The sequence below is a fragment of the Lygodium microphyllum genome, chromosome 11 (assembly GCF_053477565.2).
Source record: "Lygodium microphyllum isolate KBCC chromosome 11, Lygodium_microphyllum_v1.1.10, whole genome shotgun sequence".
Taxonomy (NCBI): domain Eukaryota; kingdom Viridiplantae; phylum Streptophyta; class Polypodiopsida; order Schizaeales; family Lygodiaceae; genus Lygodium; species Lygodium microphyllum.
Window position 1 is genome coordinate 91,785,837 of NC_141145.1, and position 23,728 is coordinate 91,809,564.

General features: G+C 43.2%; 1 protein-coding gene across 12 annotated transcripts in view; it reads right to left on the reverse strand.

Annotated features, from left to right (window-relative positions):
- HINT3 (histidine triad nucleotide-binding 3) overlaps window positions 1-23,728 on the reverse strand; it is a 94,571-nt gene that overhangs the window by 62,041 nt on the left and 8,802 nt on the right. For 8 of the 12 annotated variants that reach the window (XR_015692369.1, XR_015692368.1, XR_015692370.1 and 5 more), the window contains one exon: window positions 17,458-17,513. The exons of the other annotated variants lie outside the window; for them this stretch is intronic. Coding sequence is in view for 5 of the 8 variants with exons in the window: in XM_087687836.1 (XP_087543962.1) it covers window positions 17,458-17,513 (56 nt within the window). In the remaining 3 variants the exon portion in view is untranslated. The remainder of the gene's footprint in view (window positions 1-17,457; window positions 17,514-23,728) is intronic. 12 annotated transcript variants of the gene reach the window in all.

A 23,728-nucleotide genomic window follows, 5' to 3' on the forward strand; every position in this document is an offset into this window, starting at 1 on the left:
GTGAATTTCAGCCCAACACTTGCATGTACATGAAAAGCCTCAAATGTCAGAGGCAAAATGTTACCAATTCCTGCAATTTCTGAGACAAATATCACTGTTGTGTCTTGCTTACATTAAATCTTGACAAATCCCCAAATTTTTGGCACAAATCTGCCCAAAATTCTGAACTATGCTTACACGTGCGAACGCCCGTCGGTGAACAAAGGGCTTGCTTCCAGGGAACCTTTGAAAAAATTAAAATTTTGCAAAAGAAAAGTGATGAATCTGCCCCGTTTACAGCCGCCAGCCCGGTCGCCTGCTCGCGTGACGTGCTCGTGACCTAAAAAGCAACGTTTTGACCTGCGCCTAAAGTGCGTACCTGCGCGTGACTGCATTTGACCAGGAAATGACGATTTTGACATGCATGCAACCTGGAACTATCGCCTGTCTATCCAATGAAAGTACAATGACGAGCTGACCTGAGCGGACTCCGAGAAGCACGAACACCTTAGCCGCAGCTCTGATACCAGTTTTTGAAGTGAGCAATGTGCAGTGGCAATGCAATGTTCTGCGATGAAAATGTCAAGTAGAAAGCAAAACATGAGCAACAGTAGAGAGTGAGAGTTAGAGAGAGAGATGCACGATGTTCTTGGGTACAATTTTTTGTTGTGTGAAACTCTTTAGGTTTTAGATAGATATATATGAAAGTACAAATGTGCTAAGGGTGTGTTCACACCCGTGCACATATAAAAGGCACGCCCTTTATTCCCAACAGAGTACGAGCATATCCTTATGGTTCTCAGCACCACACAAAGTCCGACATTCCTCCTATGCATTGCATGTTTACATTATCTTTGTACTAGGGTGCTTAGGCAAGTGAACCATTTTCCCACGAGGGACATTGTCTAAGTGGCACCTGCTGCATGAGCATTCTTCAGCATGTAGCATTGCATCTCCACCTCACTCTTCTCTTGTTCCCCTTTTTGGGCCTGAGAGGGGGTGTTGAGAAACCCTTCACCTGTAGTTTGCATTTTTTGTGTTTCTGCGTTTTGCGTTTAGGGTTTGCATTGAGGGTTTGCAACCCCAAAAAGAGGAGCCATTCTAGACTGATTGTGCCTATTCATAGACCACTCTCTCATTCATTCTTTACGGCTGATTCATTCAGTCCGTCACCTCTTCTCTCCAACCTTTCCACTACCCTCACACCCCTTCAGGAGGACATTGCGGTTCGTGGTTCATGGCTATCTTCATCATCTTCCTTGTGCTACCACACCCTTGCTCCCTTTTATCACATTCACTCCATGATTCAGAACTTCATCATTCCATTCATCAGAGTTTCTTCTCTCTTCTCTTCTCTTCTCCATGTTTGCCGAGTTCACTCCGTGTTCCTCCCTACAAACCCTAATGTCTCGCTGATACGTCAGCTTTTGACATCTCCAACAAAAACAAAGAAATACGACTTCTTTGGGGCAAATTCCTAAGAAAAATAGATTTTGCACACACTACCAAAGATCGCCCATGTGGACGAGGAGTATCATACTAAGGCCCACAATCTTTCTCCTAGAAAACCACAACAGACTACTACAACTGCCTCCACTCTGGCTGGCCAGTCCAGTGGGACTATGCCTCCCGCTACTACACCATCTACTCTATCTACCCCAATAGCTACTAGATATGTAGCATGTGGACAACCTTAACAACCTATCTCCTTTACTATTCGTGAAGGATTGGCTAATTGGTCTGCTAGTGACTAACCTAATGCACTTTACGCATCCATTCCTAGGGCATCCACTGCACCTTCTAGGACCACTTCTCCACCTCGCCGTGTGCGATAGTGGCCACACACTGAACCATTTCCTTTTTAGACTCCCACTAGATATTTACATACTCATTGCATTGCACTTAGCTTTCTTTTTCTTTATTTTTGGTTTTATTTTTTGTAGCATCTCACCTCTATGCTTGGAGATTTTCATCTCTTTTGCAAGGTTTTGCATTTCAGTGTAGCACTAACATGCAAGTTTGCACCAATCCTTCTTGAGCTAGAGACAGGAGCTGCACACCATTCCTTTTATTGATACTATCATAGCAGACTTCTATACTTACTCTTCTAGTAGGGATGCTTCATCATCTTCATCCACATGGTTCTTGAAACCACACAAAGCCCAACATCATAAGGCTCCTCTCCCCTTCTTCAACATTGACATCCTCTTTGGTGATCAACGTTTGATGTTTTGCTCACCTTCCATCACTCTAACTAGTGGTCATTGACTTGGGATCCATCTCTAGTGGACACTCTCCAACACTCCATTGCTATGCCCTTGGGCATTCTGTATATTCTTACATTTAGTTACAGCATTTATTCACTTCAAAGTCTTCTCTCTACATTTGTCTTTGTGTTTGAGTTTGTTGGGGGTAAAGGTGCCTATACTTGGCCGCCCGTGTATTAATTACACTGACAGTACCCACACACATGTATACTACAAGTGGTAGGCACCCATCACTCTCACTTCATTCTTTATTCTTTCAGTGACATTTGAATAAGGGAAGGCCAGTCACACATTGTGACTGTTGCAGTTCCGACATCTCTTCTCTCTCTCTCTCTCTCTCTCTCTCTCTCTCTCTCTCTCTCTCTCTCTCTCTCTCTCTCTCTCTCCACCATAGCTCTTGCTTCCACTCCAAACTCACTCCCTTCAACTAGTATCAGAGCTATCTTCCCCGAGAGCTCAAGCTCAACCTGGCATTGTCTCAACTTCCATTCGAATATCTACAACAGGGTTTCCCTATTGCCAACCATGGCTTCACCTTCAATGGTATGTACTTGATCTTCACCTTCTTTCAGCTTGTGCAAGCTTCTTCCAGGCCCCAAGTAGGCTTGCTTGAGCACTCCAAAGTGCTTCCCGAAACCCATTGACATCAGCAAACACACCAGTAGGAGGAGTAGCAAGAGCGTGAAATGCGCCTGCTGTTGCTGCCCACTTCCTGCCCCATTTGGCATCTCCTCCAGCTCTCATATGGTCATTAGCACTTGGGCAATCATCTCCCGCACCATTGGCACTAATATTTGACATTGAGCATTGGTTCTAATTCATCAAACTTCAGCTATTGACTGTGCAATACGGGTATCCTGCTGTAATACAGTTCAGGACAGCACTTACCTCATTGTCTAGAGATCACTTATGCTTTCTAGGATGTCTATTTGATGCCAAATCACTTGGGGATACTATGTCAATGTCATGAGATGATATTGGGCTGATTTGAGCACACTTTTGGCTCAGTTTTCTCAAAATTTTCCTCGCTGTAATAACAGGGCTGAATGTCATTTATTTCAGCAAAGCTTGATGCTACCGGGGTTATCTACTGGATGTACCAATATCTATGATGGATGCTACATGCTTGGTAGTACTCATAATATGTTGATGAGCTGATTTTGAAGCTGGAAAGCATTGACATTGGCTGTCATTTACTATTATGGATGCTACTTGGATGCTACAATAAGAACCTTACCAATTCCTTGGGTTCGATGCTTCCGAATGTCTGTCACTTGGATCCCAAATGTATGGATGCCATTCACATGATGTTTTGAGCTTTATTCGCTCGTCTAGCATTTGACTTCATGTATTGAGAACTATTTGGCTTCATGTATTGAGCCGCTTACTTGACATTGGATGTTCTATTGCACATTGGATTGTTGCAGTTGAGTTTAAGCTCCTTATAGTGAGATAGTGGGATCTTCCCTTCATGTCTACGCTCTCTTCATGCTATATGTATGCAGTGGATGCCTAGCGGGCTGATCTGACTTTTGTCTTTAGGCTAGCACCTACCTCTATCAAATCCTTGTCAATGATGCATACACCTAACATGGCTATGTATTGAGCTTCTATTACTATTGCTCAATCAATTGTGCCTTCGGCAAGTCTCTTCTATTACCCATGAGACCTACTACATGCATGATTGTTATGCCATTGGATGTAATCCACTCTGACACCCTAAGGTTGACAGCTTTGGGTATTGGTCACATGTTTACTAGCTGCTAGTTGTTCATACACACCCCACATTGTGCAGGATATCCCTGGTAGTTACAGTTTGCAGTTTATTAGTGATAGCTCATACTTGGCTTTGATTTCTTACTGCTGTACTCTTTTTAACATACTGTAATTGTAGTTCTCTGCACTGTTTGTGAAAGCAATTACCTTGTCTTGACAATTTCCTCACTATAGTTTGTGGACAGTTCATTATTTTGTTAGTACCTCTTGTTTCCGGCTTGATTTAGCAACGGTTTTGGGGCTAATTTGCATGATATTACAACAACCTGTTTTGCCCTTTGATGCACTTGCTTGGTCTCCTTATAGCTAGTGGTTCTCATGAGAATATTAAGAAACTGGAAAGGACCAACTATAGCTATTGGAAGACCCAGATATGATAGGTTTTAGTGCAAAAAGTTAGACCGCTTAAAAATGGGGGTGTCAAACCCAAAAACATTGCGGCCGAGGATTGGGATGAGCTAGATGAGACTTCTATATCTACACATTTGAATGAGTTTCACTCCATCATCAGCCATTTACCTTCGCAAGATATTGAGTTCAAGGATACTTTGCATCCTCTATTTATGCTTAGTATTCTACCTAAGTCGTGGGACACTTTCTGTATGGCTCTATGTGCTAAGGATGGGTTGAAATTGAAAGATATTGAGAGTGCCCTCTTGACAAAAGAGGTGAACAGAAAGAATGTAGATGCTTCCCATTCGTCAAATGCATTGAATGTGAGAGAGCGGCAAGATAGAAATGGCCGTGGTAGAGACTCTCAAAGGTCTTAGTCTAGGACATGTGAACAATCTTGCAATAAGTCCCATGGCCGTAAGTCTGGTCTTACTCGTCATTATTGTAGGAAAGCACACCATATTCGGCCATAGTGCCATAAAATGTGCGAAGAAAAGTGCAAGCAAAAGAAAAAGGATAAAGTGCAAGAAAAGAATGATGATCACAGCCTTCTGCCTAGCAAGTCTAGCATCAAAATTGAGGAGATTAATGTGGTGCAGCATGATGTATCTAATGATCTTATCTTGGCAACTGCTTCCTTTGATGCTTTACAGCTGACTGATACTTTATCAGGATATACTCAGTGTTGGTTGATTCAGGGGCTTCCTTTCATGTGACCCCTCATAGAGAGTGGTTTCACTTCTATCGTAGTATAATTGGATCTATCCGTTTGGGTAATGACCTTGCATTGGAGATAGTTGGTATTAGTGATATCCAGCTATGTTTTGGTTCAGGGAGCATGTTCACTCTTCATGATGTACGTCATGTAACAACTCTCACAAAGAGCCTTATCTCTACTGACACCTTGGATAATGTAGGTTATGTTGTCTCTTTTGGTGATTCCTCATGGAAGATTACCCGTGGGAATCTTGTTATTGCACGTGGTGCTAAGTCTAGTACCCTCTATCCCTTGCTTGTATCTAGGTCAGTTGACCATGTTCTCACTCTGGCTATAGTTTCACATGTATCACTTTGGCATCATTGCCTTGGACACATATCTTTGAAAGGAATGAAAATGCTTATCAATTTGCACTATCTTCTGCCCCTAGACTATAAGTGTTTTCAGTCTTGTCATTGTTTATATGGTAGGTAGACCCATAGTACGCATAAGAAGTTTGGCATGAAGCACATGGATAAACCTTTGGCTCTTGTTCATTCGATGTATATTGTCCCATGCCCTATCAGTCACTAGGTAGTGCAAAGTACTTTGTCACCTTCATCGATGATTACTCACATGAGATCTAAGCTTATTCTATTAAGTAGAAATCGGATGTCTTGTTTTTCATTCAGTGTTGGCTTACTCTTGTTGAGAACCAGTATGGGTATAGGCTGAAATTGTCTCCGTAGGTAGTACGAACTAATCCATACGGTACAATCTGTATGGTATGGTATGGTAGTATCCGTACGATTTAGTACAAAATATAAACACTCTTTGGCCACTCTCCTTCAAGCCTACAACTTTCTTTTTTTCTTTCTCCTTTTTTCTCCTTTCTTTCTTATTTCTTCTTTTTTTTCATGAAGATAATTGAATTAAGTAGTAAATATTTACATCAGACCATCAAGTCAGCAATCTCTCTGTATCTCTTACTTTCTGTTACATCAGACCATCAGGTCATCCGAGAAACTCTCTCTCTCTCTCTCTCTTTTTTCGTAAAAGGTAATTGTATTAATTATGAAAAAATTACAAGTTTACTTGATTACAAGATACATGATGACACTAAGCCATCATGTGAAAAGGTTCCAGTACTAAGAGTTACAAAGTCATGGCAAAGACGCAAAGGAAATTGCCATATGCCAGGGACGTAAGTCCTCCCGAGAGAGTATGTCAGAATGCTGAAGAAGATCTATCTACCAATACAAGAGACCCTTAAGCCTAGCAATATGCCCCTGAACATTACAGGCGGAATCAAAAAGAAAAGCATTCTGAATGGCCCAGTTATGCCAACAGCCCCAATATCGAAGAAAGTGAAACACGAGCTTCATATGTGGCTATGCTGGTGTTGGGTATTTGGGCTGCACAAAGACCCAATCAAAGGGCCTTAGCGAGAAACCAACCATTGCTCGCCAAACAGCTGACAAGAACGACCAAATTTTCTTAGCGATGGGGCAAGAAATAAATCGGTGACGGGCGGATTCCACACTGGTGGTGCAAAAGAAACAGTTGCCGTTGGAGATTCGTCGCTTGGAAAGAGCTGAAGCAAGCGGAAGATCCCCAATCATCACCCTCCAAAGAAAGACCTTATATTTGAAGGGTGTCTTGTTCAACCACCCCTCCATCACAGTTGCCCTCCACCATGACCGGGATTTACACAATCCCCATAAAGCATTAGCTTTAGTAACCAGCCATTGATGATCTTTGATGAGAATATGATAGACCTGGTTAGCAGAAGCTTTGCCTAAACTCAACCGGCCTTCAAAGTCCCAATCCTACCAGGGACGATCCGAAGCAAGGGCAGGAAAGGGTTGTCTGCTCTGGAGCACCATCAAAAGTTGTTCCCATAAATGCCTGGATCCACGAGGAATCCTGAAAATCCTCCTGTCTGTACGAAACGATATTAATACATTGCAACTGGCAAGGGTGGCATCCGCAACTAAGTTAAGCCCAAACATGCCATACGGTTGAATTGTGGTCGAAGCTCTTGTTTACCTTCCCATGAAAGTAACCGCGAGACTGCCAACAATTCCAATTGAAAAGAATTAGCAGCTAAGCGATCCTCCACCGGATGCCACTGAGCCTTCCAGAGGACCAATTTCCAGGAACATACCAAATGGGCAAGCAGCGATGAAGAAGAACTGCAGAACCGAGAATCGGCATTAAGAACATGCCACCAAGAACTCCGGATTTGGGTATTACCATGCCGAAGCCCATGCTCCTCAACGAAATAACGGGCTATAACAACCCACGGATGATGATCCGAGCACATGGCGCAGAAAAGAGACCAACGGAGTGCCAGCATATGTGAGTTTGGGCATCCAAAACAACTCCTCCACCCATGGGTTTGGGGGTGCACGCATGCGACCAAGAAATCCAGGAAATGCCTGCATGCAAGGAATCCTTCTTCCATAGCATGAAACGAATAGACTGAGTCAAAGCATTCAGAGTAGTAGTAGTCCAGGGCAGCAAGGGCAAGAAATATGTGAGCATTGGCAACATAATTGTCTGGGCTACTTTGAGGCGGACATGGAAGGGCCAGGCCTGAGACTTCCAATACAGAAACTTAGCCGCCAGTTTCTGAGAAATCCACTGTAGAAGCTGCTTTGGGGGAACATCAACACCCAAGGGGTACCCAAGATGCCTGACAATGGAGCCACGAGGCACAACCATACCCTGCCAGTTCAATGACTGCAAATCCGACTCCGTGCAGCTGAGAATGGCTAATTTCAACGCATTGATGCGAAGACCGGAAGCCTGACCAAAGAGAGCCCAAACATCCAATGCTTTGCGAAGGTTATCCTTGTCCGCACGCAGAATCATAAAGCTGTCATCAGCCAAGGATTGACTAATGAAGTGCTGTCCAGAAGGAAGCGACAATCCAGCCAACTGAGTAGAAGCTGCCACATGAGATAACATCGAAAGAACTGGATGAGTCGCAAGGGCAAAGAAGAGAGGGCTCAAAGGGCACCCCTGTCTGACAGAGCGGGCAAGGACAAATGGCTCGGTAACGCCTCCATTCAGCATGACTCGCGAAGACACCGCTGCACTGATGATGTAGATCAGACGAGACATCCGAGCACCAAAGCCCATAGCAGACATAAGCTCTGCAACAAAAGACCAGTCCAGATAGTCGAAAGCCTTTTCCAGGTCCAATTGAATCAGTATGACCTCCTGATTAGAATACCTTGCATAATCAATCGCCAGTTGCGCATTTAATACATTGTGCAGAATGTTTCGGCCCTTAATGAAACCATATTGAAGAGGATGCTCAATGGCAGGGAGATGCTTGTGGAGCCGATTCGCCATTACTTTGGAAAAGATTTTATACATAGAACCCATCAAAGAAATTGGGCGCCAATGTTTCAACATAGACGGCGAAGGAACCTTTGGAAGCAATTTAATAAGTCCTTCTTTCCACGAGGAAGGCATGATCCCCGTTTCCCACCCCTGCTGAAACAAAGCCATCAATGGTTTCGCCAGTTGGGTAGCAAAAACCTCAAAAAACTCATTGGTGAGACCATCCTAGCTAGGACTTTTATCCTTGGGCAAGTGTAACAAAACATCCATAACCTCCGCCTCACAAATATCTGACTCCATAGTAGCTTGCATGTCCTGCGGAACCTGATTGCGGACCCGGTCATAAAAAACTGAACGGGCCTGAGTAGTTTGGGCTGAAGGTGGAGAAGTGGAACCAAGAAGGTCGAGGAAATAATTCCTACACATATGCACAATAGTCTGCGGATCAAGGACCAAGTGGCTTCTGCATCCAGGAGTCTAGTCATATTCTCTCGAGCAGAAGAGGCATGGAGAGCTTGAAAGAACTTATGAGTCTGACACGCATTATCTTGCAAAGTCTCCGTCAGATGCTGCAATTTGACCTGCTGATACGATTTCAACTGAAACTCTTTAATAAGATCAGCCACACACATTGCCAGTGCTAGTAAAAATGCATCATCTGGAGTGTCCACAAACAGAGAACGGACCAAAGCCAGCAGGTCCTCCGTTGCTTGCCAACGCTGCCGACAAAGAGAGGCATGATGGATCCCATACTACCAAGCAACCCTCTGCACATTAGAGAGCAATCGTTCAAACGAAGCAGTGCCCTGAGAGGAGAAGTCCAATAAGTATCTATCAATCAATTGCTGCATATAGCCCTAAAAGATTGCATGCTTCAAATAAGATGAGTTAAAACGCAAAGGGAGTCTCTCCAGAAATTGCTTAAAAGGTGCAATGGGTTGTGCGAGCAACTCAAGCTGTGGAGGGAAATGGTCCCGACAAGGCATATTGCTGCAACACTTTCATTTCGAGCATCTCAGGAAGAAAATCATCATTCTGCATGATGTATATGCGGTCCAACCGCGACCATGTTGTTGAATACTGAGCGGAATGGAAAGTAAACCCTGTAGAAGACGGGTGCAGCTAGGACCAGAGATCTTGCTTAAGAACAGCAAGAGCCAACTCATGCCACATACGATTTTCCGGCGCGTCCATTACCGAATGCTCCGATGTGGACTGCGAAGAATCAACACACATATTGAAATCCCCCATCAAGAAGCCCCGTCTACCAAGTGACAAGGAAGTCTGCAAAGTATGCCAAAGCTCCCGGCGAGATAAAGGATCATTCAGAGCATAGAGGCCAAGTAACCATAAGATCTCTCCTTCGAATAAAATTTCAATCACCACAAAGCGGCCATGTACATCAGTTTCAATAAGAAGAGGCTGATATTTTTCATGTACAATCATGAGCACACCATAATAATGCATGGCCTGTGTCCCTGCATAGAACAAACAAAAGCCATGGCAATCCACAACTTTTCCGGCTTCACCGTGACTCTTGTGTTCAACAGCACACAAGACATCCCACTGATTCTCATGCAATACAGTCCACATGGCATGTTGCTTGTGGCGAGAACAAATTCCTCGCACATTCCACATGGCTATTTTCATGTGTATTCAAAAGAAAATCAAATATGAGGCACAGCTTGCCTCGATTTGACCTTTTCCGCGAGAATGTCCAGGACTCCCTCATCCAAGAAATCAGCCAACACGGCAAAAGAGTTCTGAGGACCAGATTTGGAGGTAGACGGCATATCTGCTGGCTTGGGGATGGAACGGGGATAACGACGATCCCACGGGGTAATGACGTTGCCTCTGGTATCAAAAGCCAGCTTAGCAGGTGGACCCTTTGGACGATCCGAATACACTCTCCTAGTGGGCTGAGGACGCGGGGCTGAGGAAACCATAGCAGGAGCAGAGTGCTCTGAAGGCAACATTTCTTTCCTGCGCATATAAGTACGCATGGAATCTTGTGATGCAGAAGGCACAAAATTCTCCATGCCAACAACCACCCTGGTGCCTTTTTTTGCGCGTACTTCAACCCAGTCTGTGCCACGGAAATCCAAACCCGAAACCTGTTGTTTACCTTTATCCAAAACTTTAGGTGGGTGAATAGCATCCTGCGACGGAGCATCACACGCCATATCTTCCATGGGCAGCACAACATGCCCAGCATCTGAAGTGTGTTGCTGCTCTGGGCATTCAGCCATGAAATGCCCCAATTTTCCACAGGAAAAGCAATGTCCTGCAAAATGGCCCCATTTCAAACGAAAGTGTAAAGGATGCATGCCAGAGCAATTGAGACGTAACCACGCAGGCCTTTTCCTAGTAGTGTCCCATAACATACACAACCAGTTACAGTTCACGGCCCTTAGACTTGGAGGGACCAGAACAGTGCCCACAGCGGCCATGGCGTCCTTCAACAGTGGCCAATAGACAGCCAGACAATTTTCCACTTCAACCCACACAGGGCATTCATGTTGCAGCAGGCACTGAAAATCTGCCATTGGGCGCCATGGTACAACATGGACCAAACGGCGAACAAAAAACAAAGACAGTTTAGACAGGAGAGCAACACGGTGCATCTCAGATTTCAACAGCATCTCAAAAAAACCTCGAGGCCCAACAAAAATCTCTTCAACACATTCCCCTTGTAGCAGACGGTGCAACCACTGGCGAATACGGGAAAGCTGGGGGATTCTACCAATGAAGAAGAGTATCACAGCTCGATCATAAAATACTAAAAAGGAGTGCAAGACAGATTTCGGGTCCACAGTGACTTCCAGAACATCTTCCGGTGCAGAGTCAGAAAAGACTTCCTGATTATGTTGAACATAATCGCCAAGCAGAGTGTTGGCAAACTCCAGCAAATGCTCCCAGTCAACATCCTGAGGGTCCGCAGAATTCGAAGCAACCTGAGCATAGAAACGATCCTGATGATCCATTGTCTCTTCTGAAGTATGCTTGGTACGTTTGCCTGCAGGCTGAAAGTCAAGACCAGGGGGCATCTCTTCAGTGCACGGCACCATATCCTCGGGTTCCTCGGTATCAAAGTCCGGACCAAGCGCTGCCACCGTTTGGTCTATAAAATCCAGATCCAGACCAGCCATATTGTATCACTGCGTATGCCGGTCAAAGGCCGAGTGGAGATCTCACGAGAGGCAGGAATGCGCATGCCGCTCTCCCTCTTTCTCAGGCAAAACGGACCCGACACTGGATTGACGAAAGGGCCTGGGAAGCGCGCGCGCAAAAATAGACGGCCACTGTGCAAAGAAGGCACGTCCACAGGCATAGAAGGGCTCGTTCCCTTTGCTGGCTCACGCAGTCGCTCGCTCTATGTGGCAACCTAGGTGTGACGGGCTGCTTCCCCTTGGTGGCAAAACGGGCAAATCAGGGCGGGCAGCTGTGCAGGACCGAAGGTGCACCAGACGAGGATGATCAATAGGGCGACAGGCCAGCACGATGGTCCCCAGGTGCAGGAAGGACCAGGGCGACAGAACATATGCACGCACCAGACAGAGGGCAACGAAACGTCCAGGCAAAGGAAGCGCTCTCTCTCTTTCTCTCTCTCTCTCTCACGCGGGCGGGTCTAAGTGCGAGCTGGTCCGACGGCAGTGTCTGATAATGGGCAGGCCTGATGACGACTGACGACGGCCGACGACGGGCGCAGGTCTGACGAGGGGCGCAGGGCTGACGACGACGGACGACTGTCGCAGGTCTGATGAAGACGGGCACAGGTCTGTTACGAGGGGCGCAGGGCTGACGAGGACGGGCAACGGGCGACGGGCACAGGTCTGGTGGCGACGGGCGCAAATCTGACAACAGGCGAAGACGAGCAAGCGTGACGGCGGACAGGTCAAGCATGACGGCCAAAGACGGGCAGACGTAACGGCGGGCACAGGTTAGACGACCAACGGCCGAACGGCACGCGCAGGCGGCGACATCGCCATCACCTCTCTCCCCACCTTCTCTCTCCGTTAATCTCTCTCTCTCTCTCTCTCTCTCTCTCTCTCTCTCTCTCTCTCTCTCTCTCTCTCTCTCTCTCTCTCTCTCTCTCTCTCTCTCTCTCTCTCTCTCTCTCTCTCTCTCTCTCTCATCCAATAATAGAAGTGAGTATGTCTCGAAAGCTTTTGAGCAGTTTTGAGATGAGTGGGATATTAAGCATTAGTTTACCACCCCTTGTACCCCTCCCTAACATGGTATTGCAGAACACACAAACAAAACAATTAGGGAGAGAGTCCGCAGTATACTTAGCCAAGCCGGCTTACCACAGCACTTTTGGGCTGAGGCAATTAGTACTGACATACACTTGATTAATAGGTCCCTTTACATTTTCTTTGTGTGGTACAAAGATTAAAGAACCATAATGAATCTTGGCTGAATCCGTGTCTACCAGTGGCATTGCGGGTTTGGTGGGAGTCGTGCAGCCCTTGCTGAAAGCTGCCACTAGTTGTGGTTTGCCAATATGGGTCCAATGATCGTGGGTTAAGACATTCCAAAAGCAGGAGCCATCGAGCTATGCGGCCTGTAGCACAAGGCTTGTTTACTAAATATAGCAAGGCTTGACAAAGGAGAATCGGCCATGTGGATACGTGGAGCATGCCTACACTCGATCTCGAGAGAGGGCTCCAATGTTGATCAAGTGACATAGGTAAGCCCGAATCTCAACCTCGGGAGACGGCTCCATGCTAGTCAAAAAAACACTAGGATAGCAATCTATCATGCAAATAGATCAAATGGGATGAAGAAGGAAGACTTGATCCTCCCCAACTAGAAGAGTCGAAAAAAGTCACCCACCAAGGCAATCAAGATGGACCCGTACTTGATCTCAGGAGAGGGCTTCAATGCTAACCAAGTGTTGTAGGCATCCTAAAACTCAACCTCAGGAGATGGCTCCAATGCTAGCCAAGAGTATGAAGACACAACCACCAACATAGCAATCCATTTGTCATGAAAAGTAAACTAGAAGTGTAGATACTGATGGTTAAATGATAAAAACATCTCAACTGAAAGGAAAGAAAAATGGATGCCAAGATAAGAGAAAAGGATGCACAATATTGAGAGAAGATACTATCTTGGTCTCCATACTAATGGAGATAATATTCGAACCAAAAAACAAACCGTCAACCCAAGTAGGTCCTACAATGTTAAGTCCTAATAACTAAAATACAAAACCCAGAGTGAAATGATCAAGGAAGAAAAGAAACCTACATACCAAATGTTTCATATTGAGATGCTTTGAAAATTGTGAGAGTAAGATACAATGGAAGGAAATGAAAAACGGAAGTGCCCAATGGAAGACTTAAAAAAGTATGGCTAAGCCTACAGGAAGCCTAAGGTTCCTAAGGATGTAACCAAGGACTCCTAAGAGACTAGCCTAGGAAAATGTAATAACCAAACCAATCAAAGATGCTACAAGGCACTGACTGAGAGGGAGATCCAAGATCCATCACATCAATGGCCAGCCACTAATGAACACAGATATCAAGGGCTAGACTAATTGCGCTACCTCCTTGGGGAAGACCTCCTCTAAACCTCCTTGGAGTGGCACTACCGTTGCCAAAAGGGGCTAAGGTTGGTTTAGAAATGGAAATTAAACTCAACTTTGGTGTGGGTAGAAAACCCTTAGATGGGAATGAGGTGATTTTGGGTGTGGTTCTAAGACCCTTACCTTTGAGCAGCAATTGGCACCTACAAGGCCATGTTTCTGGCGAATTGTGCAAAACCTATTCTTTTTAGGCAAGAAGTTCCAAGAGGATCTTTGTAAGGTATAAATATACCGCTCCGTTTTTCGTTTAAAGGAGATTGACCATCAGCATCAGGATGTGGTCTGTGTCTAGGGTCAATCAAGCAAGGCAGAATTGGGTCTAGACGTGGAGATGATTTCTTTCCATTCCTTGTTTCCTTCAAAGGAAGAGGCGACTCATCAGCACAAAATGGGGATTCATGCGTTTGAGCAACCAAGGAGCGTGATACAATGTGCAAGAGGGGAATTCCCTACACATGGAACTAGAGACAGAGGGTAACACACTTGTGGGTGTGTTTCCAGCACAATGTTAAAGGGTAGCATTCCCGCTAATGATGTATCAAGATGCAGAGTGGTATGCTTCTGAGTATCTAGTGATGGCCTAAAACCTTGATATACATCAAAGACAATGTCTGCTAAGACTAGATAACCTATTGTAGGCCCAAAATAACGATTTGAATTGAAAGGAGAGAAATCTAAATGTGAAGTAAATGTGGGAGGAAAGGATGGAAAATGTGAGGTAAATAGGAAGCACCAAACTCATACTCAAATGAAACAAAGAATGAATGATTATCTTGTGGAACATCTCTAAACATTGAATTTTCTTCAAAACCATACCAATATCAATCCACGTCTCCATGGTGACTTACAATTGGTTCCTAGATAACAAAAACTACACTATAGACAAAATCAAACACACACGAAAATGTGTATGAACTTGCTACTAGTCTTGATTGTAAAGAGTTTGAAGTTTCAATTGTGTCCCGAGTAGATAGTCTTTCTTCAACTGAGAGGTGATTATCTCATCAATAGAGTGCTCCAACTGAGATACACTTTGTAAAGGAGTATGGGACAAAGTAGAGTCAGGGGCCTTGGTGAGTGATCCCTACAAGCAAGGTTAGTAGTAGGAGTATTGTCCTCCAGATCAATATTATAATGCCTCCTCAAGATCAATATTATAATCCCTACAAACACAGCTGCAAAACAATAACTAAGACAATAACATAATAAACATAAACATAAACTCAAAACACAAAATGCAAAAATGCAAACACAAACAAAGAAAAAACAAAACTCTAAAGAGAATGAATCGATATTGTAAATGAATGAGAGAATGAACAGAATGCTCAAGGGCAAAGTTGTCTAATAGCCAATGGCTCTCGTGGGACAAACTAAGGGACGTGTCAATTTGTGTTGTCCACCAAAGACTGATGCCAAGTGCAGTAACCAACAGTCGGAGAAAAGGTTGATAAAGAAAAGTACTAAAAACACAAAAACGACCTGTTGTAGATGCAAACACAAATCAAGCCAATGTTGAAAATGGAAGGGCAGCAGGCTGGAAACCAAAACGTGGCAGTCCTTGGGACTGGAACTAGTAAACACAACAATGTAATGCCTGAAGATGATGGCAGCTAATCACTAGTAGCAATGGAAGATAGGGCAACAATTGTAGACCACGTAGCAGTAGTCATTGGGGGCTAGACAGCTAGAGGAAGAGGGTTGATGGCCGGAACCTGCAACACAAACACAGGCTGCATGGTGGGCAGCCTATCTATTTACAGACACAAATGGATCCTCCCAAATTAGGGTTTTTCTTATGGGACACAGGAACTCTCTAGGACCACACACCATTTAATGAAACTTTTGGTAATTTACATGTTTTGGGGCTGTTTTAAATAGCCAGTCAGTTTGTAATGCATTTTTAGCTGAGCACCCAACTCTTGCATCATCTACAGCATCATCCCAATGCTTGCAAAACATGGACATATGTTCTATCCAATTAATTACCTCTTGTAGAAGTATAACTTTCTTCACATGTCATGTTTTGAACTAGGTACTGCTCAAGTTTCATTCACTTAGGAAGTAAAATCCACTCTCTATGTTCCTTTCCAGCTTTTCCACTATCTATGAAAAGAAAAAGAAAAAGCACATGAGAAGGTGGATCATATCAGAAAATAGATGTGGTTGCTGCCCTAGCTTCTATGCAAGTTTGCACAACCATGTTCTACCAAGTGCATGTGTCATCTGCCATGTGTGACCTGCACAATATTACATGTTGTTGCACAGATAAATTTTGATTAATGTTGATTTCCTACGCCAAACCACTGCCAGAGTATCCACTTTATTGGAATCCTTACCAGTGTCATACTTCTTGCAACAACATTGCCAACACTAGGTTTGGTCTTTCTTATTACCATGAACCACCAGATTCCACAAAGGTGCGAATTGGATGAGGCGCATGTCATGTACAAGCTGTACCTGGTATTTGCAATGATATGCATACTAGTGGTATGTTGCTATAGCACAAAACTATAAGAGCCCATAAATGGGATGCTCACTATGCACAACCATGAAACAACTCGATCAAGTGCATAAGAATCTCTATCATAGTCTGTCACTCTGATCTATGTATTAAATCCATCAAATTATTTAAACTATGTCAAGAGTTGCAAAACTCAAAGTGTGCAACCTAAGATTCCATCCATGAACTAGGCCTAAGATTCCATCCATGAACTAGGCCTAAATATTAATGCCAAGAACCTTCCATGATCCACATAACTTAACACTAGCTTGAGTATGCTTGCAAGCAACAAACCTAGGACTCACCTAAAAAAACGTCCTTGTGTGCAGTCTATTCCTTATCTACCTTCATCCAACGGTCAGTCTTCATGCAGCAAGCCCTCACAGATGCACTATATATGTGAATAAATTGTGTTTCAATAAGCATGTACGTATGTGTGCATGTTCGCACGTGCGTGTGAAGCGTGCATTTATGTGCATGTCAATTATGTAGGTTGTATCACTTCATTAGAAGCCTCACTTCGCACCATTATAGGCTCAAAGCTTCAAAATGGCATCATATTGTACTGCCAAGTTTACATCTTCTCGAAATCAAATCCATAACAACATTTTAGCTTTGTTAATAACATCATGCAGTAAAAGGGCTGCATTTGAAGGTTTGAAATTTTTAAGCTCAGCCTGAAAACCACTCACCCATTTTTTTTAATGTTAACAGTTCACTAAGAAAGCTTACAAACCAGAAGGAGTCATATGAAGTTTGCAACAATGAAGTGACCTACAAAGAATTCTTGCCTATTGAAGTACTTGCACCATTGCTATTGAGATCAGAAATTGTCATCTTATTTCAGACTTGTGCAGTTCCAGTAAAGTTCAAAGGAGCACCCCTTCTATAAATTTGTCCTTACCCATGACTTAAAGGATGCACATCCAGTATGCAAATGCACATTTCATCTTCATAAATCTGCAAAAGAAACAAATGAAGCTGCAATAACAATTTTACCAGCAAAAAGTAAAAGTTGGCAAATGGAAACTAAAGCAACACAAAATAGGATGGCACAAAATAGGGTGCTCTTGTCATTTCACAAGCACAAATGCTGCATACTAGTTCATATGTATTAAGCAACTTCAAAACACCAAGAGCATTAATATCACACAGCATTTATTTCAGCACACACTTTTGTGTGCTTGTCAATAGAAATAAAGGCATTCAGCCACTGGCTATTCTTCAAATCAATACAGGAGTTGTCAGCAAGCTGAAATTTGGAATATATAGCCCAAGAGAAGACCAAGTGAAAAAGGGTAAACATTAACAAAATCTGGCTGACACCTACCAAAAACTGGAAGGGAGTACTAGAAAAATTGATGACCTTTATGAGCAACAACCACCTCCTAAGCCCTTATACTAAGCCCTTTTACCAACATATCCATAGCTCCCTGATGCTAGCCAGATGTACTTGATATCAGCCATGTGCTGTGCATGCAACTTGACTACCGCACTAGTCATGAGACAATTTGAGGTTGAAGTTGCTGATTAACATCGTTGGGTTGTAAAGTCCCTTCGTCTCCATGTAAATAGCCTTACGAGTGTGAACACACCCTTATTGTACCTTGTACCCTAACATATAAATACATTCTTTTATTCTTTGTGTACCATCACGAACTGGTACACCTATCTCTGTGTTCACTCCCTCTAACTCTCAGCTCTATTAGTTCATAGGACTGACAGCAGTCTACAAACATCACTCGACACGTGAGGCAGACTAGGACAGAGTGCAGCAGATTGAGTTGAGAAGCAAGGTGACTAGGCACAAGTCGCGTGCATTTGACCAGCACAGGACACATGCATCAGTTGCACCAACGGGCGACCAGAAGGAGTTGAGGAGTAAAAGCGACCAGGTCGACTAGAAGACCAATGGGCGCCAACGAGCGTACGACAAGACTAGAAGACCAGCGGGTGCCAACAAGCGTGCAACCAGACCAACGGGCTGACAAATGGGCACAATCTACGTGACTGATGGGCCGAAGGATAGGCGTGAGTCAGGACGTGACTGGCAGGTCAACGGACCTCATCACGTCATTTTTCTTTAAGGTCACAAATTTTTTTTTTCAAAATTCTCTTTGAATTTCCCGTTGGCCTGATGAGGGTTCACGCGCATAAGCACAAAGTTCAGATTTGTGCATATTTATGTCCAAAAATTTGGGGTCTTTCAGATTGAGTGCTGCTCATGCAAAATTGAGGCATCTGCGTCAGAAATTGCAAACATTGTTCACGTTTGAATTGGGGATTTCACCAAATTTGCTGAAATTTTGCTCATTTGAGTGAAATTTCTCAACAATGGACCCATAAAATTTGGGGCTTTTGCTGTATTGGTGAAATTTTGTTCAGCTAGTCAGATTGGCTGACATTGGTGCACAATTGGACCCAAGAAATTTAAGGCTTTTGCAAAATTTTGTGAAATTTTACTAATTTTGCCCATTTTATGCTTTCGGGAACATGTATTAATGTAATCGGGGCAGATCAGTTAGTGAAATTTTGGGGATTTTGCTTAAATCTGTGGATTTTGGCAAAGTCAATGCTTGAAATGCACTTTGGGAATATTGCTGAAGCAAACTTGTGGTTATATGCAGAGTGATTTGAGCATTTTTATCTCTCGCTTGTGTGATTTTGGAGAAATTGCAGAGATTTCTTGGTGTTTTGGGTATCAGAAGATGATACGAGCACATACGTATGCAGTACACATGTTGGACAACTCCCATTGAGTTGATGTATTGCTGATTATTCATGTTGCAGCAGTCTTAGTGATCATTTGCAAATCTGGGATTGGTGTAGATGTATTTTTGGTGATATTGCTTTAGTGGAAGTTACCTACCAGTGACGTATGCATTTAATGTATGCTGAAATTGCAGTCATACTACTGAAAGTCATTCGTTCTACTGCTGTACATGTACTTGGACTGAATCTTGCTATTATTTGCTGAAAAATTGGGCCGAAATCAGCTGAATATTCAGCTCATTTTTTGTTGTCATAAATTGCAGCATTGAATTTCTGGTTTATTGCTGAAAAATGGATGCAAATGCTTCTAGCAGCAGTGACACAAAATCCCTCTTTGAAATCAAGAGGTAAGGACTGTGAAGATGGCTCTCTTGGAGACTAAGCCTGCAACTATGATAGATGTGGATAGGGCTAGACTTAATTGCATACATTAAGATGGTAGTGTCTGATGATGTACTTACAGACATCAAGTGTCTTGATACAGATTATGCTATATGGAAAAAGCTTAAGGACACTTATGAAAATACAACTCTTGTGAATCAAGTGCATCTTATCCATAAACTTGTGAACATGGAGTTGGATGAGTCTAAGCCAGCATTTGAGCATTTGGGTGCTTTCACAGGGGTTTTGAGTCAATTGCAGGACTCTAGTTTGTTGGCGGCTTTCGATGATAAATTGAAAGCTATTTTCTTATTTATGACTTTGCCTAACAGCTAGGAATCCTTGGTTGTGTCACTTAGTAACAACCCCGCTTTGACTTTTGATGGTGTTAGAGGTTCAATCCTTAATAAAGAAATCAAAAGAAAGTCTAGTGGTGAAAGCAGTGGCTCAGCTTACCTTGTAAGAGGCAAGTTTGAAAAGAGAGGTAATGCAGCCAGTAAAGGGAAAAGCAAAAGCAAAAGCAAGGGCAAATAGCAGGATGTCGCATGCTATTAGTGTGGGTATAAAGGGCATAAAAAGCCCGATTGCCAATACTTCAAGAAAGAGCAAGAAAGAAAGAAACAGTAGGGTAAGAAAAAGAAGGATAATAAGAAAGATGATGATAGCTCTTCCTCAAAAGAAGTTGCAAAGGCAAATGTTACATCTAGTGTGGTCATTGAAGAGCTTCCTAACACTAAAGAGGTACTTGTTGTAGCCTCATGTAATGATGCAGATATTATAGCAGCAACAGGTGATATGCACATCACCAAAAAGGAGGTAATTGATGCCTTACTTTCAGCTCATGATGGGTTGTCACAATCATGGACAGTGGACAGCAGTGCCTCTTTTTATGTTACCCCCTCTTTGGAGTCATTTTCCGAATACACTGTAGGTTGCCTAGACAAGGTTTACTTGGGTAATGACTATACATGTGAGATAGAGGGTGTTGGCACCATTCACTTGGCTCTTGAAAATGGCCAAGAGCTGATTTTGTAGGATGTCAGATTTGTACCTAGCATAAAGAAAAGTCTACTATCAGTTAGGCTTGATGCTAAAGGGTATTTTACTACCTTTGGTAGTGGATCTTGGAAGGTCCATAAGGGCTCTATGCTGATTGTTAAAGGCAACAAAAGGGGGACTTTATATTACTTGCATTGTAAAGCATTACCTAGCAAGCTCTTGGTTGTGGCTGAAGTCCATTCACAAATAGAGCTTTGGCACAAAAGACTTGGTCATATGAGCCAAAAAGGCCTTCAAGTTCTTTAGGGAGATTTGATGTAAAAGGCTTTGGTCTCGAATTTTGTAATGATTGCTTATATGGAAAACATGTGAAGTCTCCTTATTACTCTAGTGTCATTAAGAAGTCTAATGCTCTTGACTTAGTACACTCTAATGTGTGCACTATGCCTATTAATTCATATGGGAGTGCACACTACTTTGTTACTTTCATTGATGATTTCAGTAGAAAGTCATGAGTATATGTACTTAAGAGCAAAAAGGAAGTATTGGATGTTTTTAAAAAGTTTCACACTTTTGTTACCACATAGAAAGGGCTTAAGTTGAAAGCCCTAAGAACAGATACTGAGGGTGAGTATGTCTCAAATGAATTTAACAAGTTTTGTGAGATGCATGTCATTAAGAGGCAGTTGACAGCCCCTTATAATCCTGCATCAAATGGCGTGGTTGAAAGATTTAATCGCGCACTTTGTGAGAGAGTCAGATGCAAGCTGTCCACAGCTAATCTCCCGCAGCAGTTTTGGGGAGAGGCTCTTAAAACTGCACTTCACGTATGCAATCGCTCTTCCAACCATACATTGGAAAATGGCATCCCCGAAGAGGTTTGGTCAGGCAAACCTGCTTCATATGACCATTTGCGTGTCTTTGGTTGTGATGCCTTTGTGCATGTACCTGTAGAACAGAGTACCAAACTAGACATGAAATCCATCAAGGGCATCTTCATGGGATATGGAGATGAGGGAGAGATGAGTTATAGAGTTTGGCTTCCTCCGAGCAGGAAGATAGTACGCAACTGAGACGTAGTATTTAATGAGGCAAAGTTGCTTAAAAATGCTACACATGGTGATCTTGACAAAAAGAAGGTCAAATTTCAGCATGAACAACCAACCATTCAGCAGCCATTAGCTAAAAGTACTGTCCCTTTTGAGGCTGAAAATGAGTAGCAGCCTATTGTGCTACAGCCAGAAGATCATGGACAGCAAATAGATGCACAAGATGAAGTAGGACAGCAAGAAGAACATACTGAAAACAGATTACAGCAACAAGAAAATACTGAAAATCAGCCACCTGGTGATGGTGTGCACATTCCTCAAGATGTAGGCCCGCTGCCTAATAATACAAATCATTGGGTAAGAAGGTCTGCACGTGTCAAAAGGAAGCCACAAAGGTTTCAGCCTTCTTTGAATTGCATTTTGTTGACTGATGAGGGTGAGTCTCAGACATTTAAAGAGGCACAGTCATGTGAAGACAAGAGAAAGTGGGAGCTTGCTATGTAAGAAGAGATGAAGTCTCTATATGCAAATAACACATGGGAGCTTGTACCTTTGCCCAAGGATAGGAAAGCTATTCCTAATAAATGGGTTTACAAAGTGAAATGTATTGATGGGAAGCCCAAGTACAAGGCATGGCTGGTTGCTAAGGGCTATACACAGAAGGCATAGACTTCCAAGAGGTCTTTTCACCAATGGTGAAGATGACTATGCTCCACGTTTTGTTTGCTCTCACTGCATCCTTGGATTTAGAGTTGGATCAGATGGATGTAAAGACTACTTTTCTTCATGGTGACTTGGATGAAGAGTTGTACATGAAGCAGCCTAAAGGATTTATTATTCCAAGAAAAGAGCATTTGGTTTGTAAGCTGAAACGCAGCTTATATGGGCTGAAACAAGCCCCTAGACAATGGTACAAAAAATTTGATACCTTTATGCTCAGCCATGGATTTAAACGCAGTCATGCAAATCACTACTTATACACTAAAAAGGCTAATGATGGAAGCCTTATTGTGCCGGTTTTATATGTGGATGGCATGCTAATTGCAGAACAACATAAGAGTACTTTGAATGCTCTTAGAAGGCAGCTAAGTGCAGCCTTCTCCATGAAAGAATTGGGGGCAACTAAACACATTTTGGTCATGCGCATTAAAAGAGACAGAGGGCAGCATTTGTTGTTTCTCTCACAGGACAAGTACATCAGCAAAGTACTTGACAAGTTTAATATGGCTAATGCTAAGCCTCTTGGTGTGCCTTTACCACCACATACAAAGCTTAGCAAAGCTGATTGCCCTAAGGATGATGCAGCCGCTAATGCCATGAAGGGTATACCTTATGCATCACCTTGTGGATCTTTGATGTATGCCATGGTTGCAACTCGCCCTGACATTGCTCATGCAGTGAGAGTTGTTAGTAGATTCATGTCTAACCTTGGCAAGCCACATTGGGAAGCAGTGAAATCTATCCTCATATATTTGAAAGGTACACAAGAAAAATGTATATGCTATGGAAAGGGTACACTAGAGTTACAGGGATTTTGTGATTCAGACACGTTAGGAGATCTTGATACTAGGAAATCTACCAATGGGTATGTTTTTACTTTGGCTAGTGGGGCTATCTCTTGGTGTTCAAGATTGCAAAAAATTGTGGCACTAAGTACTATAGAGGCTGAATATATTTCAGCCATCGAAGCTTCTAAGGAAGCTATTTGGCTTGGCCGTCTGGTCGAGGATTTTGGTCTTTCTTCACGTACTCCAATGCTAGGTTGTAATAGCCAGAGTGCAATATGTCTAGCTAAGAATGCAATGTTCCATGCAAGTACCAAACACGCATTACTTGCTGATTAGCCTCTTAAACAGCCCCAAAACACACTAAAAATGCTCTTTTAGAGTAAAACCCTAAAACGGGGAGCGGTTCGAGAGAGTTCAATGGAAACCCTAAAATAGGGAACGGTTCGAGAAAGTTTAGTGGAAACCC